The sequence below is a fragment of the Chiloscyllium plagiosum genome, chromosome 28 (genome assembly GCF_004010195.1).
Source record: "Chiloscyllium plagiosum isolate BGI_BamShark_2017 chromosome 28, ASM401019v2, whole genome shotgun sequence".
NCBI classification, from domain to species: Eukaryota; Metazoa; Chordata; class Chondrichthyes; order Orectolobiformes; family Hemiscylliidae; genus Chiloscyllium; species Chiloscyllium plagiosum.
Genome location: NC_057737.1, coordinates 44,897,511 through 44,915,269, shown reverse-complemented (window position 1 = coordinate 44,915,269; position 17,759 = coordinate 44,897,511). Strand labels below are relative to the sequence as shown.

Genomic DNA, 17,759 nt, shown 5'->3' with positions numbered 1-17,759 from the left:
GACCCCGCCCCATCACCGCCCCTAACCCCTGTCCAACACTGCCCCCCCCCCCGCCCAACCCGGTACACACCCACCCCCTCTCCGGGGCAGCTGGATTGAACACCAACAACACAACTGCTGCAGTTGCCTTTGTGGGGTAAGTCTCCAAATGGCACACACAGCCACAGTGCCACACACAACCTTTTACTGCAACGTTTTGACAGTTTCCACCTGTGCCCTGTGCAGGACTATGTTGGAGAGATTATCTGGGGAAAGGGGGTTTAGAGTACAGGTACACCCCTCTGTGGAACTCCAAGGAAAGTATAGGGAGAGAGAGAGGGTGGGAGGTTAGTCATTTGGAGACGTTGCCTGTTTAATCATTGTAAACAAAAGATGCGATGACTATTGGAAACACGTCTTTGATGTAATGTTTCCATCGGGACCTCGAGATTTCCTTCGAATAATCCGATTTTTGGATAATTGATATTCGGATAATCGAGGTTTCTCTGTATTTGGATTACTCCCGGTGCCATGAGCTTGTCAGGGTAGGAATAGGAGGATAGAGCAGATGAATGCATGGTTGAGGATCTGGTGCAGGAAAGAAGGATTCACATTTTTAGATTATTGGAATCTCTTCTGAGGTAGAAATGACGATATAAAAAGAACAGATTTCACCTGACTTGGAAGGAGCCTAATGTAATGGTGGGGAGATTCGCTAGAGCTGCTCAGAAGAATTTAAACTACTAAAAGGTAGGGGAGGGACTCGGAGACTGAGACCATGAGAAAAGAGAGCATTCTGAGATTGGTGCTGTTGTGAAAAGGAGCAAGTCAAACAGACAACTCATACAGAAACAAAGCAGAGGAACAAAGTAGGACAGACAAACTGCATTTACTTCAATGCCATAGGCCTAACAGGTAAGACAGATGAACTCAGGGCATGGTTGGGAACATGGGACTGGGATATCATAGCGATATGGAGACATGGCTCAAGGATGGACACGATTGGCATTTTAACATTCCAGGTTATAGTTGCTATAGGAAGGATAGAAAGGGGAGCAAGCGGGGGGGGAGTGGTGTACTTCAGGAGAATATTTCTGGGAATATGTCCAAGGAAGTTATTTGGGTGGAACTGAGAAATAAGAAAGGGATGATCATCTTATTAATATTGTACAGTAGACCCCCAATAGTTAGCAGGAAATTGAGAAACAAATTTGTAAGGAGATTTCAGTTATCTGTAAGAATAATAGGGTGTTTATTGTAGGAAATTTTAACTTTCCAAACATAGACTGGGACTGCCATAGTGTTAAGGGTTGAGATGGAGAGGAATTTGTTAAGTGTGTACAAGAAAGTTTTCTGATTCAGTACGTGAATGTACCTACTAGAGAAGGTGCAAAGCTTGACCTACTCTTGGGAAATAAGGCAGGGCAGATAACTGAGATGTCAGTGATGGAGCATTTTGGGGCCAGCGACCATTAGTTTTAAAATAGTGATGGAAAAAATAGACCAGATCTAAAAGTTAAAGTTTTAAATTGGAGGAAGGCCAATTTTGACAGTATTAGGCAAGAACTTTCAAAAGTTGATTGGGAGCAGATGTTCGCAGGTAAAGAGATGGCTGGAAAATGGGAAGCCTTCAAAAATGAGATAACTAGAGTCCAGAGACAGTATGTTCCTGTTAGGGTGAAGGGCAAGATTGGAAGGTGTAGGGAATGCTAGATGACTAGAGAAATTGAGGTTTTGATCCAGAACAAGAAGGAAGCATATGCCAGGTATAGATAGCAGAGATTGAGTGAATCCCCATAAGACAATAAAGTCAGTATGAGTATACTTAAGAAAATCAGGAGGGCCAAAAGGGGTCATGAGACAGCTTTGACAAATAGGGTTAAGGGGAATCCAATAGAATTCTATAATTACATTAAGAAGTGAATAGGGCTCCTTAAAGATCAGCAAGGCTGCCTATGTGTGGAACTGCAGGAAATGAGGGGAAGATACTAAATGAGTATTTTACATCTGTGTTCACTATGGAGGAGGATATGGAAAATAGAGAATATGGAGAAATAAATAGTGACATCTTGAAGAATGTCTATATTACAGAGGAGGAGGTGTCAGATATGTTGAAACACATAAAGGTGGATAAATCGCTGGGACCTGATCAGGTATACCCTAGAACGCTGTGGGAAGCTAGGGAAGTGATTGCTGGGCTCCTTGCTGAGGTATTTGTATGCTTGATAGCCACTGGTGAGGTGCCAGAAGACTGGAGGTTGGCTGATGTAGTGCCACTATTTAAGAAAGGTGTTAATCAGTGGTGGGCTCGTAGATGGAGGGAATCCTGAGAAACAGGATTTACATGTACTTGGAAAGGCAAGGACTGACTAGGGATAGTTAACATGATTTTGTTCATGGTAAATTGTGTCTCACTAACTTGATTGGGTTTTTTGAGGGAGACGTTGGGAGGTCATGTTGTGATATTGGTTAGGCTACTGTTGGAATATTCATGCAGTTCTGGTCTCCTTCCTATTGGAAGGATGTTGTGAAACTTGAAAGGGTTCAGAAAAGATTTACAGGGATGTTGCCAGGGTTGGAGGATTTGAGCTATAGGGAGAGTTTGAATAGGCTAGAGCTGTTTTCCCTGGAGCAATGGAGGCTGAGGTTTATAGAGGGGCATGGATAGGATAAATAGACAAGGTATTTTCTCCAGGATTGAGGAGTCCAAATCTAGAGGGTATAAGTTTAAGGTGTGGGGGAAAGATTTAAAAAGGACCTAAGGGGCAACCTTCTCACATAAAGAATGGTGCGTGTATGGAATGAGCTGCCAGAGGAAGTGGTGTAGGCTGGTACAGTTACATTTAAAAGGCATCTGGATGATAATATGAATTGAAAAGTTTAAGGGAGATATGAGCCAAATGTTACTATATTAATTTCTGATATCTGGTTTGCATGGACGGGTTGGACGGCCTGCCTCTGTGCTATGCATCACTATGACTCTATGAATCTAAGTAACAAAGTGGATTGATGAGGGCAGAGCAGTGGATGTGATATATGTGGACTTCAGTAAAGCGTTGGGCAATGTTCCTCATTGTAGCACAGTTAGCATAGTTAGCAAGGTTAGATTACAAAGAGAACTAGCCATTTGGATACAGTCTGGCTAGAAGGTAGAAGATAGAAGGTGGTAGTGGAAAGTTGATTTTCAGACTAAAGGTCTGTGACCAGTGGTGTGCCACAAGGATTGCTGTTTTTTCCACTGCTTTTCTTTATTTATAGAAATGATTTGGATCTGAGCAAAGGCAGTATGGTTAGTAAGTTGGCAGATGACCCCGAAATTGGAGGTGTGGTGGATAGTGAAGAAGGTTAGCTCAGAGTACAATGGGATCTTGATCAGATGAGCAGTGGATTGAAGAGTGGTAGATGGAGTTTAATTTAGATAAATGAGAGGTACTGTGTTTTGGAAAGGCAAATCAGGGCAGGACTTATAGAAGTCATAGAATAGAATCCCTACAGTGTGGAAACAGGCCCTTTGCCCCAACAAGTCCATACTGATCCTCCGAAGAGCAACCCACCCAGACCCATTTGCCTACCCTGGCTACTCTACATTTTACCCCTGACTCATGCCCCTCACCTACACATCCCTGAACACTATGGGCAATTTAGCATGGCAAACCTACCTAACCTGCACATCTTTGGATTATGAGAGGAAACTGGAACAGCCGGAGGAAACCCACAGACACAGGGAGAATGTGCAAACTCCACACAGACGGCCTGAGGTTTGAATCGAACCCACGTCCCTGGCGCTGGGAGGCTAGCAGTGATAACTACTGAGCCACTGTGCTGGCCCATTATAAACTTAATGGTAAGGTCCTGGGGAGTGTTGCTCCACAAAGAGACCTTGAAGTGCAGATCCATAGTTCCTTGAAAATGGAGTCTCAGGCAGACAGGATAGTGAAGAAGGCGTTTGGTACGCTTTCCTTTATTGGTCAGTGTAGGAGTTGGGAGATCGTGTTGTGGCTGTACAGGACATTGGTTAGGCCACTTTTGAAATACTGCATTCAGTTCTGGTCTCCCCACTATAGTAAGGATGTTGTGAAACTTGAAAGGGTTCAGAAAAGATTTACAAAGATGTTGCCAGGATTGAAGGATTTGAGCTACAGGGGGAGGCTGAATAGGCTGGGGCTGTTTTCTCTGGAGTGTCGGAGGCTGAGGGGGACCTTATAAAGGTTTATAAAATCATGAGCAGTATGGATAGGGTAAATAGACAAGGTCTTTTCCCTGGGGTTTAGGAGTCCAAAACTAGAGGGATTCAGGTGAGAGGGTAATGATTTAAAAGGGACCTAAGGGGCAATCCTCCCACACAGTGGGTAGTGTGTATATGGAATGAACTGCGAGAGGAAATAGCAGAGGCTGGTACAATTACAACATTTAAAAGGCATTGGATGGGTCTATGAATATGAACAGTTTAGAGGGATATGGCCCAAATAGTGGCAAATGGGACTAGATTAATTTAGGATATCTGGTTGGACAAGTTGGAATGAAGAATCTGTTTCTGTGCTGGACAGCTCTATGACTTCATGGGCCTTCATGAGACTTCATATCTTTTATATATCTCCTTTTAAGATATGTTCAGAGTGGTCACTCCTAATTGGTGATTTTGTTGAGGTGAGTATTATGTTGATGTTCTACGTAATAAAATCCCCCACTGGTGTTTGATACTGACGGTTGGTTGTGAAAGCCGGGAAAATCAACAAATAGTTGGGGGGAGGATATCATTACCCAGGGAACTAGAGTGCAGCAATCCTTTAGGAAAGGGATTACCTCAAATTGAGGCTGGGGTAACAGAAGATATAAGGTCCTGCCATTTGAGTGCCCATCCTTCTCGAATTTACTTATCTATACAACACTTTTCACTGGCTTTGGAACTAATCTCTGCTTATCTGTAGTTTTAAAGAAACAAAAGAATCAAAAATGTCTTCCATGAAGTAAAAGTGTGCTCTGTGCATGTGCCAATTGTGACATTTTCTGGGAGCACATACGCACAAGTAGCACAGCTTTACTGTTTTAACCCTTGCTGTGCCAATATTAAACTCCACTCTCTTTCCTCACAGCATCAGGCAGCCCACCCAACTACGGCAACCTAGCTATCAGTAAGTAAATGATTTCTGGAATGTTGTAGCCAAGGGCAGGTGAGAGAAAGTAATTGGTAACCATTGTGAATCATAGCTTTAACTCTGAATGTTGATTGTATCACTTTTGGTTCCAAATTCAAAGAAGATTTAGAGGAGTTCATCACTAAACCGTTCAAAGCTCTGGCTAGGTCCAGCTGAACACCAGGCAATTCAACCTTGAGAACTGTGTCCATTTCTGGTCAGAGTACACCATAGGAACTATTAGAAAAGCTGCATCTAAGAAGTTATAGAGAAATGCACTTTAGTAAATGGTACTGTAAAGGGTATTTCTTTAAATTATAGATTGAGAGTAGGACAAGGAAACACAGAAAGAAAATCTTTCTTACATAAAGTTATTTCAACCAGGAAGTTTACTGTCAGGTTGACTGTGCACAACATTCTGCTTGTGTGACTGATTCCTCGTCCAACCATCTTTGATTTTGAAGAATTACATTAAGAGATAATTTTCCCTAATAGTCCCTGAACTGAGTGGCTTGCAAGAGATGACCACATTGCTGTTGGTCTAGAGTTACATATAGTCAGTGGATTTCCCTCTCTAAAGGACATTAGTGAACCAGATGGGTTTTCCAATAATTGATGGTAGTTTCGTGGTCACATCATTGAAATGACCTTCTAATTCTAGATTTTATTGCTTTGATTATGGCCAATTGCCCTGGTGAGATTTGAAACTATGTCTCCAAAGCATTAGTTTGAACCACTGGATTCCTAATCCAAAGATATTACCACGTTTTCTTGTCATGTTTCATGGAATGTGGGGATTGCTAGCTAGGCCAAATCTTGTGACTCATTACTGATTGTCTTTGAGGACTTGGTGCTGAGTTGCCTTCCTAAACTGCTGCACTCCTTGGGGTAGTCAGGGAGATCCACTGTACTGTCAGGGAGGAAGTTGTGGATTTTGATCCAGTGATACTGAAGGTCTGCAGGCAATGCATTTCCATGTCAGTGTTGTGAGTGGCTGATGAGGTGCAAATGTATTTGTGTGTTTGTTTTCTGAATCCTTGGCAGATTGCTGCCATGCAGTACATTTGCCCTAGGCCGTTTTGTTGAGTTGCAGGTTTTATAGGAACTATAGATGGTTCCAGTATAGTTTTGGAGGATCCTGATGGAGTGCTGGTTGGCAGGATGCCATCTGTGAGGAGAAAGAAAGATTTCAACTGTATGATCTCCAGGATGCCATCTGTGCAAACTATCTCAATAATCAAACAAGTTCTATTCTCTTCCAGCAAACAAATATGAAGATGACCAGAATTACATGTAAGTCACTGTTTGCAATTCTATCTGATGGTCTAAAAACTGAAGTCTAAATTTCTTCTGAGGTATAGCAACGGAGACTGAGAATCGGATTGGGTACAGAATCAGCACTGGCTTGATTTGCACTGGAATCCCAGTTACCAAGACAGCACTTGTTCAGTTTAAGCTGTGTTTTGGATTTAATTCCACTTGTTAACAATTGTACTTTATTTGTTTTGGAATGCTTTGAGTCTAATTCCTGCCTTTTATTATTTTTTGGCAGAAATCCTTTAGCTGCAGAATATTATTGCTTCCATGCAGAGTATCTGAAACCTCCTCATGGTAAGTTCCAGCCCGATATTAACTCCAACCTAACTGTGTGTTAGGTGTATTATTTTGACAGCATAGTTGTAATTGAGGTCAGAGTCATACAGCACACAAACAGGCCCTTCAGTCCAACTCGTTAATACCGACCACATTTTCCTAAACTGAACTAGTCCCATTTGCCTGTGTTTGGCCCACATCCCTCCAAAATGTTCCTATCCATGTACCTGTCCAAATGTATTTTAAACATTGTAATTGTGCTTATCTCTACCACTTCCTCTGACAGCTTATTTTTTATTCGCACCACCACGCTCCTAAACTGTCTAAATCTTTCGGCAGCCTCCCCACCTCCTCGATACTACCTGGCTGTCCACCTAACTTCGTATCATTGGCAAACTTCACCAGAATGCCCCCAGTCCCTTCATCCAGATCATTAATATATAAAATGATTGCTTCGGCCCCAACACTGAACCCTGCGGGATACCGCTTGTCACCCGCTGCCATTCTGAAAAAGAACCTTTCATCCCAACTCTCTACCTGCTGTCAGACAGCCAATCCTCAATCCATGTTAGTAGCTCACCTCAAACACCGTGGGCCCTCACCTTACTCAGCAGCCTCCTTTGAGGCACCTTATCAAAGGCCTTTTGGAAGTTTAAATAGATAAGATCCATTGGATTTCCCTGGTCTAACCTACTTGTTACTTCTTCAAAGAATTCTAATAGGTTTGTCAGGCATGACCTCCCCGTACTAAATCCTGCACTTCCAAGATTTAGAAATCTCATCCTTAACGATGGATTCAGAATTTTACCAACAACCGAGGTTAGGCTAATTGGCCTCCAATTTTCCATCTTTTGTCGTGATCCTTTCTTGAACAAGGGGGTTACAATAGCGATTTTCCAATCATCTGGGACGTTCCCTGACTCCAGTGACATTTGAAAGATCACAACCAATGCCACTTCCTCTGGCAGCTCATTCCATATGCGCACCACCCTCTGCGTGAAACAGTTGCCTCTTAGATCCATTTTAAGTCTTTCCCTTCTCACCCTAAACATATGCCCTCTAGTTTGAAAGAAGTACAAATGGTAGAAAGGGAGGTAATATGTTCAAGCTGGCAAAATGCCCATTCCAGACTGATATGATGCAGTTCCATTTCCCCTGAAAACCCATCAAGACAAATAACTTGTAGTTACAGATCAGCAATGAGTCCTGGGGACATTCCACCAGCATTCAGCCAACAAAGGCCAATCAATCTTTTGGCAAATAGCAGCCGGGCTCCCCCAGACTGACAGACAGCCGGGCTCCCACAGACAGACAGCAGCAGTCCCACAAACAGACAGCTGGGGTCCTACAGACAGACAGACAGTCGGGCTCCCACAGACGGGCAGCCGTGCTCCCCCAGACAGACAGACAACCAGGCTCCCCCAGACAGACAGACGGGCTCTCCCAGACAGACAGCCGGGGTCCTACAGACAGACAGACAGCTGGGCTCCCCCAGACAGACAGACAGCCAGGGGTCCCCCAGACAGACAGACAGCTAGGGTCCCACAGACAGACAGACAGCCAGGGTCCCACAGACAGACAAACGGGCTCCCCAGACAGACAGACAGCCAGGCTCCCCCAGAGAGACAGACAGCCAGGGGTCCCCCAGACAGATAGACAGCCGGGCTCCCACAGGCAGACAGCCGGGCTCCCCCAGAGGGACAGGCAGCCAGGGGTCCTCCAGAGAGACAGACAGCCAGGGGTCTCCCAGACAGACAGCCGGGTGTCCCACAGAGAGGCAGCACACAAAACCTGTTTTTGTAAATCCTAGTAGAGTGAGAAGTGTTAGTCAGGAGTGCTGTTTTGTAAATACTGCTCAGAACCTTCGGTTGATAGCTCATGTGAAAGACAGCATCTCAGGGCTGCAAAGTCCTCTCTCAGTACTGAGGTGAAGCATCAGCCTTGATGCCAAGCTCACATCTCTGGATTAGGGTTTGAACTTCGGAGCTAAGAGTGACCCCCACTGAGCTAACACTGACACTTGAGAGTAGATTATCGGAGTCTGGAAGATGGGGATGTTGAACTTACTTTAGAAACAAAGAAGGTAAAGTTTTCTAGATGGTTCCAAATTATCTTGTTTCTCTATATCTGTTTAGTTGTCTGCAGTAATTTGCCTGATCTGATTTTTGTGATTTTAATATTTTTATTCTGGAGATTTAAATTATTTTATTTACAGAAGTAATTCGTGGAACATGCATAAACACACTAGGATTACATGCACAGTAGAGAACCTCACTGTTGAAATAACCTAACTTTTATAAAATGTGCAATGCCCGTTATCAAACTTGGACAGTTGGTTTTTCTCCAGTGCGTTCTGCTGATCAGTAAAAGGAGGGGGAGGTAGGTGACAAAAATCCTCCTGTCAGGTAGTTAGCAGCTTCTATAAGATCGGTGGGTCGGAGAGGCATTTTGGCACAGAAAGCGGCCATTCAGCCCAAGCGGGTGGGAAGTGAGAATATCGATTGCTGGGAACCCCCTCTTAGGATTGGTAAGGAGATCACCTATCTCTCCCTCTCTCACAAGCACTCCTGTCTCCCTCCAATGCGGCTTTTTCTTTGGAATCTGTACTAACCAGAGACTCTTCCTGCTCCTGGAGGGAGAATGTCACAGTTGGGTGGGTGTGGGATGCCAATTGTGAGCTCTGTGTCATCGCTGTTGGGTAAATGTTGCTATCTAGTTATATTCTGTTGGAATTTGTAGCTGGTTAGTTTGAATTGGATTGGATTTGGCCGAGCATTTGGACTCCTCCAGCCTGATGGGGTCAAGGCAACACAGTAAATACTTCTGATCCAACTCCGAAAGTTTGATCCCAATTCTGTGCAAGTCGTGGATGCTTGAGTCTGTATGTGTCTGGGCTAGAAGGAGCTGGCAATTGGAGGAGTCCTGCTGCTGATTGACTTTGGCTTTGGACCATGTGTTGAAACCTCCTGGAATATGTCCGGTTGGAGATGCCAATTCTAGTGCATTTGAATGGTGGAACCCTGTGCCCAGCAAAGCCCATTTGGCCCATGCAATCCAGACTAGGCATCTCTAGATTAGTCCAATCAGTGCCATTGTAATTCCTTCCTACATCCCCATAATGCTGCAAGCTCACTCATTCAGTGAGTTGGACGTGATTTATGTTTGAAACATTTTTAAACATTCTCATTTTCCTATAGATGCCTAAAATAGATAATTCCCATTAAAAGTACTGATTTGAAAAATAATGTGTTTTCATAACTTGACTGCAATTCCTCTACCAGTTTGGTAAGGTGAATGTCAACTTGTTCTGATCAATACTGTGTCTGGTCATTAGATGGAGCTCTGAGAACACAGAGCAGTATTGCGAAGTTGACAGCCCTGTTGGGCACAAGGACCTCTCTGAACAAGGAACTGAGTTCTATGTTAGATTAACAATCATTTCACCTGAACATACTACTTTTGATAAGAGTAATTCTTTCAGATAGAATTAAATGAATGCAGACCTTTAAACGATTCATAATGTTATTGGTTTAAGGCTTTTGCCCGAAACGTCGATTTTGCCTGTCCTCGGATGCTGCCTGAATTGCTGTGCTCTTCCAGCACCACTGATCCAGAATCTGGTTTCCAGCATCTGCAGTCATTGTTTTTACCTAGATATTAAAAGTACTATGTCATATAACCCTTGGACTTAGACTTCCCAACTTCTTAGAATCATGGAGTGAGACTGCTCAGCCCACCTTCCTGTGCTGGCCCTTTGACCCATCTCCCCAGTTACTTTCATTCCCCTGCTTTTCTCCCGTATCCTCCATTTGGCAAATGCACACTGCAGAATACTGCTGAGGGACACCTTCCCCCAGACAGGATATCTCACGCTCAATGCGGTGCAGCCAGTGAAGATTGTAAGATGGGGCTAAGGTTCAAGTTTGGATTTCAGACCCCAGTGACTCAAACAGCATTGGTGCTTCTCTGTCCTACCCTTGTCAATATGACCTTGTTTCTGATCTTGGTGCTGAAATCCAATGCAGTTGTGAAACTGAATGACTAAAGTTTTTTGTGGTTTCCTGTGATGTGACGTGACTTTATTTTATTTTTGCCTGAAGATGATGACTCGACTTCATATGAAAATGTGGAGATCAGGAAAACCGAGAGTCATACATCAGGTAGGTGCAGCTTCTGGACATTGTCAATGTTAGGAACAGTTTGGAATGTTGCTGCTCACAGTGTTTTGTCTGATTGCAGTGGAGTCAGGGGCAAGTTATGAGAACTGTGAATACGCTGTGAAATGGAAGCTTCAGCAAGAACCAGAAGGTAAGGTCATCAATCTGGTGAACAAATAAAATAACTCAGAAATGTTAAGATTTATATTAAGAATAAGATCAGCCAGTGATAGCAAGTGAAGCCGAGAGTCAACGTACAGCTCAAATTCTGTAAGTTAGCAAAACAAGTTTCACGCAGAGTCTCACGAAAGGAACTTCAAAAGCTTCGGTCAGGGAAGAGAACTGAGTGAAAGACTCTCTCTGACCTCACTCCTGCTCTATCAGCACATTTGTGAGATTGAGCTGGGCAATGTCACAGGAGAGTGTCACAGGAGAGCTGGAAGTAAAGATGGTTGTTTGACAGTGAGAACCCGGGTAGACCATGATATGTAGGAGTCAAGGTTAGAGTGGTGCTGGAAAAGCACAGCAGGTCAGGCAGCATCTGAGGAGCAGGAAAATCGACGCTTCAGGCAAAAGCCTCATTGCCACAAAGGCTATGGAGGCCAAGTGATTGACTGTATTTAAGAAGAGATAGATACAGAGGAACCTCGATTATCTAGCATTCGATTAAGGGAATTTCAGATTATCTGAACAAGATCCCAAATTCCTGATGCATGCCTAACAGTGTTATCCGGCATCGATTGTCCAGCATTCAATTAACCACACAAAATTCTCCTCGCCCGTGTCTTTCAGAGAATTGAGGATCCTCTGCAGATAGGTTCTTGATTAGTAAGAGGGTTAAGGGAGAAGGCAAGAGAATGTTTTAAAAATCCATTTGTGGGATGTGGGCAGCACTTATTGTCCATCCCTAGTTGCCATTGAGAAGGTGATGGTGAGCTGCCTTCTTGAACCGCTGCAGTCCATCTGCTGTGGGTTGACCCACAATACCACTAGGGAAGGAACTCCGGGATTTTGACCCAGTGAAAGCGAAGGAATGGTGATATATTTCCAAGTCAGAATAGTGAGTGGCTTGGGAGGGGGACTTGAAAGTGGTGGTGTTCCCATATATCTGCTGCTCTTGTCCTTCTGAATGGAAGTGGTTGTGAGTTTGGAAGGTGATGTCTGAGGATCATTGACACATTTCTGCAGCACATGTTATAAATAGTACACATTGCTGCTACTGAGCGTCGGTGATGGAGGGAGTGGATACTTGTGGATGTGGTGCCAATCAAGTGGGCTGCTTTGTGGATAGTATAATGCTTCTTGAATGTTTTTGGAGCTGTACCCATCCAGGCAAGAGAGAAGTAATCCATCACATTCTTGACTTGTAATGGTGGACAAACACTGGGGAGTCAGGAGGTGAGTTACTCACACAGTATTTTCAGCCTCTGACCTGCTGTTGTAGCCACTGTGTTTATGTGGCAAGTTCAGTTGAGTTTCTGGTCAACAATAACCCCCAGGATTTGACTGTGGGGGATTCAGTGGTAGGAACAGTATGGAATGTCAAGGGATGGTTGTCTCTTATTGGTCAGCAAAAGTGGTACTGCAGATCCTGGAGATCAGAGTCTAGATTAGAGTGGTGCTGGAAAGGTACAGCAGATTAGGCAGCATCCAAGAAGCAGGAAAATTGACATTTTGGGCAAAATCCCTTCATCATGAAGGACCTTTTCCCAAAACGTCGATTTTCCTGCTCCTTGGATGCTGCCTGACCTGCTGTGCTTTTCCAGCACCACTCTCATCTTGCCTCTTGGTGATGGTCAGAACCTAGCATTTGTGTGACATTAATGTTAATTGCCACTTAGCCCAAGCCTGGGTATTGTCCAGATCTCGTTCAAATGCAACATGGACTGTTTCAGAATGTGGCTAAGAAACATCAGCTATGATTAATTGGCAGAATAGACTTAATGGGCTGAAATGGCCTAATTCTGCTCCTACATGTAGAAGCAGGCCATTCAGTCCATACCAACCCTCCAAAACAGTGTCCCACCCACTCACCCTGCATTTCCCATGGCTAACCCATCTTGCTTTGCCCATTCTCAGATACCATGGGCAATTTACCATGGTCAGGGTTAGAGTGGTACTGGAAAAGCACAGCAGTTCAGGCAGCATCCCTTCATCAGGAAGGGCTTTTGCCCGAAACGCGATTTTCCTGCTCCTTGGATGCTGCCTGAACTGCTGTACTTTTCCAGCACCACTCTAATCTAGAATCTGGTTTGCAGCATCTGCAGTCATTGTTTTTACCTAATTTACCATGGTCAGTCCACCTAATGTGCACTTCTTTGCGTGTGAGAGGAAAAACCAGAGTACCTGGAGGAAGACACAGGGAAAATATGTGTGTGTGTGGACTTTGCACAATCACCCGAGAATGGAATTGAACCTGGGTCCCTGGTTCTGTGAAGCAGCAGTTCTAACCACTGAGCCACCGTGCTGCAGAGTAATTCATGTAAATTAAGTAAAACTGAAATACTTGAACAAACTGGCTTGCCATTGATGTTAAATTTGGACAAGATTACAACCCCGGCCTATTCCAGTTCCACGTGTGACAGAGACTTAGGGAACTGATGGATGAGCCTGTCAGCCCTTGTACCCACCCCCTACTTCATCCAAGTCAACGAAAGACTTGGACAGTGTACACCCACCATCTACAATTCCTAATGGACCATCACACCATGAAGTGCCTAGCAGGAAAGAACTAGAAAACTGTTGCAGGTGGTACCAGTGAAAAGCCGCATCATGTCTTGAGTGTAGAAATTCTACAGGGAGTCTTAGCTGGGAGTGAAATCAAGCACCTCCTCCCTCCTCAGAAAGGAATAGCATAAACAGCTTAAAAATGAAATTATAGTCAGTGAGCTTTTGGGGAAATTCTGATGTTCACGCCAGACCACCTTTTCAAAAAATGGGATTGGGATTTCTACAAACACGTTTCCATGAGGTTGACCTTTAAATCTGAGAAAGACAAATGCAAATATTGTAACACTGAGCAGAGATTTAGGGAGCCACGTATGTATGGGGTTAAAAGCAGACCCTCTGGCACAATAATGAATCAAAACGATGTACACAATGTGGCTAGTTTTCTGAAGGGGGCAGAGGTCAGGAATTGTTTCTTCAAGGTCCCACCTAGAAAAGTACGAGGATCAGCTTTGAACATTTAAACTTCAGAAAAAATAGGGTGAAACGTGCAAGTTGGAAACGTGCTAGCATTGGCTGTTGAATGTGTAATTTTCAGAGAAGTTGCTTTTTTGAAGAATTTACTCAATGGGTACAGGCATTGCTGGCTAGGCCAACATTTAAGTGTCAGTGGGTAGTTAACTAGTGCATACACAAGACTGAGTTAAATATCTTCAAGATCTTATCATTGCACCTACATTGCTGCAATACGAAATTGTATAAAATACAAACTCACTATTATTGTACTTCTTATTTTTAATCTTCAGAAAAGACATATATGAATAACTCTGAGGAAGATGAAGAACCAGATTATATCAACACCGTTCCTTGCCCATCTTTGTAAAGGTAAGACAATCACTCAGATTTCGGACCAAACGGACTGGCTCAGCCTATTTTGCTACGCTAAATCTAACAAGTAGAGATGTAGTAAGAATGTTGAAAATGAAACAGCAAGAACATTCATATGGAACATGAATATGATGGAACTCCTCCCACCAACTCCTGCCTTTGTAGAATTAGCTTCCTGGAAATCAATGTATTATCCATGGTCTGAAAGTGCCTTGGGCAACAAACACTGACCACTGCGTACAGAGTACAACATAATGTTGCAATAGTTGTATTTCAAGAGACATTTGATTGCCTTCTGATGAATGCGTGCTGAAATATAAGGAAGCATCTAATATGCAAACTACGTAACCTTTTATTCGTCAGAGACCAAACCTGGGCCCATGAATATAGGAACAAGGAATTAGGAGCAGGAGTAGGCAATTCAGCTCCCTGAGCCACTCCATCATTTAACATGATCATGGCTGCTCTTTTCCTGGTCTCAGCTCCAATTTCCTACTTTCTCCCCATAGCCCTTTATCCCACTTTTCATCAGAAACATACCTATTTCTTTCTTGAATTTGTTGATTGATTCTGTCCCCCAATGCACTCTGGGACAGTGAGTTATTCAGCTTGTTGATTGATTCTGTCCCCCACTGCACTCTGGGACAGTGAGTTATACAGATTGGGAGAAGTAGTTTCTCCTAATCTGAGTTTTGAGCCTATCTCCTGTCACTCTATATCTATGACAACTTGTTTGCAAATTTCTCACACAAGGGAACATCTGTTCAATGTACGAGGGTCAACAGTTATATAGAGTGGGAAATTTAGCAGAATTTCTTTTACCTAGATAGTGGTTAGAAAGTGGAATTCAGAAGCAGATGGAAAAATTGAAGCCAAGAACACAGATGCACTTAAAGGGAAGCTAAATAGGTACGTATCAGAAGAAGGAATAGAGAATAGAACGATATGCTGATGAAAAGCAGTGGGAGGAGGCTTTTGTGAAGCAGAAATATCAGCACAGACCAGTAGGGCTGAGTTGTCTGTTTCTGTGCTTTTAAGTTCCATGCAAGATCAGAACTTTTGATGCTTAGCTGTCTCTGGGAAACAAAGGAGGGATCATGTCATAGTGAAGACAGTAACAACAAAAGGTGAATGAATCTGCAATTCCAAGCAGAAAAATACAGCAAATGTATTTTACAGAAGCAGAAATCTGAAACCTATCCATTTTTCAGGTGCTGATTTGATGCTTCCAAAGTCGTGAAAGGTTATTTCTTGTGTTACATTGCAACAAATGTGTGTTTATATAGCACTTTTAACCAAATAACTTGCCAAGACATCTCAAAGGCAAAAGTGAGAAGCTAATCTCAGGTCATACTATGTCTGAGCTTAAAGAAGATGGGGAACAGAAAGATGAGAGAAGAGTTCTGTAGCCTGATGCTTAGGGAGCTGGAGGCAGTGACTCACTACTGGAGCAAAAAGGACAATTTACAAAAAGGTTACAGCCAGATAAAGTTAGAGCTGGGCAAAGGCTAAGGTTCTGAAGAGACCGTACAGTGTTTTGTACTGTTCATATGAGTGCCATAATGTTTAAAAATGATTAGGATGATAGAATAAGACTTCTAGCTTTATAATTGAATGGATATTTATACTAAACATTTGTCCATATTATTTCCTTTAGCATACAGAAATCTGGGGAAAAGATCTTTACGATTAAGCTTTCCGCAGTCGGTGAAGTTAACTACTCTTCGCTGAACACAAATGGACTGTCAAAGAAGGAGACAGTCTACAAACCTCTGGGGAATTCCTTCCTTTCTCCCAATGCAAGCTTTTTTTGTGTTTCTTAGTTCTGCTAAGAATATTTACAGCATCCACGGACATTTAGCAACAGTATCTATTAATTTATTTCTGCACAAGAATCACATTCTAATGGTGCACTTTCCCGCTGAAACATGTTAATTCTAGTGTTTCAACAACATTTTCATCTCAATTGGAAGATTTTAATAACTATGTTCCATATTGAACATAGTCCTGTGCCTGCTTTGGAATTATTTAAGTGATACCATTGTGTTTCTACTATGGCAACCATTCAGGACTATCTTTTTAAAATTCACAACTCAATTCGCAAACTCTGAGAATGAGAAATAGCATTTCATTACTTGCACAATCATTTTTAAAATTAAATTATTGTATCTGTTTATTGAATTTAAATTGCCTTAGATTGAAGGTGAATAGTTTAGTGTCCCAGACTCTACAAATTAAACGAAAGTTATTGAAGAGCATCAGAGCTCTGCCGGTATTTTTTAAAACTGTGCCTTGTATTTAGCCCTTCTGTATCAGTGATGCTGACTGAATAGCACAGAATTTCATCCAGTATTCAGGGTCATGCAGTTCTAAAGAGTTTGGAAGCTATTCTATGGATCAGAGGAAATTTCTGCACCAATTTATATTAAGCTGTTTTGTTCATACGTGTACTGAATGTTGTTCAACATTTTCCATCTTGTATATTAAATGATTAAAAACATTTCCTGTCAGGATGGTCTGATGCTGTGCCAGTGGGGCAGATTATGAGTGAACTAACCATCTTGCAGATGCACTTAATGTAGGGCTCATTACTTAAGCAGACAGCCAGTCATTAAGAAAGATGATCCAGATCAGATCCATTTCATACATCTTTTGGTACATGCAGTGGACTGACGATTGCTTTCTTTTTCCACAAAAAGCTACTGCAGGGTTTTCACTTTTCAAATTGTACAATAAATGGGTAGTTTGACTTTATGTAGTGTAGTGTTGCCAAGGATTGAAACAGAGAAATTTCTGGTGAGGCTGAAAACCATGAGCTGATTGAGAACCATAGTCAAGCACGAAACCACCATCTAGCACAATGACCTGACCTTGAGAGTGATAGGTGCTGATGGGTGTACATGGCATGGCAGTGTGAGGCTGCTGAATAGTGGTAGTGCCAACCCTTACCCTCATTCATTACCTAATAATAGACCAACACAGATCAGAAGTATACAAATACAGTGTCTGCCATCATACTTAACCCCAAGATGAGCTTCCAACTGGTGTTTGTATCATCACTATTTTCACCTCTAAGATCATCCAGTTGTACCTACTGCTCGTCAGCTGCTGAAACTCTCATTCATTGCTTTGTTATGGCTAGACTTGACAAAAGTGAAATGTTCCTGGCTGCTCTCCTACACTACCTTCGTAAACAAAAAGGTCATCTAAGGCTCTGTCCCAGCTTACATCAAGTCTCATTTCACTTATCACCCATGTCTGCTGACTTACATGGATCCCAGTCAAGCAAAATCTTGACTTTAAAATTCTCGTTCTTTGTTTCAAATCTTTTCATGACCGA

General features: G+C 42.8%; 1 protein-coding gene across 2 annotated transcripts in view; it reads left to right on the top strand.

The window, feature by feature from the left end:
- LOC122564161 (linker for activation of T-cells family member 2-like) overlaps nucleotides 1-16,949 on the top strand; it is a 75,101-nt gene extending 58,152 nt beyond the window's left edge. Inside the window, exons 7-13 of one of the 2 annotated variants that reach the window (XM_043718807.1) lie at nucleotides 5,073-5,111; nucleotides 6,377-6,407; nucleotides 6,667-6,725; nucleotides 10,808-10,867; nucleotides 10,947-11,015; nucleotides 14,338-14,416; nucleotides 16,077-16,949. In XM_043718807.1, the coding sequence (XP_043574742.1) occupies nucleotides 5,073-5,111; nucleotides 6,377-6,407; nucleotides 6,667-6,725; nucleotides 10,808-10,867; nucleotides 10,947-11,015; nucleotides 14,338-14,414 (335 nt within the window). In that variant the 3' untranslated portion in view covers nucleotides 14,415-14,416; nucleotides 16,077-16,949. The remainder of the gene's footprint in view (nucleotides 1-5,072; nucleotides 5,112-6,376; nucleotides 6,408-6,666; nucleotides 6,726-10,807; nucleotides 10,868-10,946; nucleotides 11,016-14,337; nucleotides 14,417-16,076) is intronic. The other variant, XM_043718808.1, reaches the window with a different exon arrangement.
- Nucleotides 16,950-17,759: the final 810 nt, after the last annotated feature.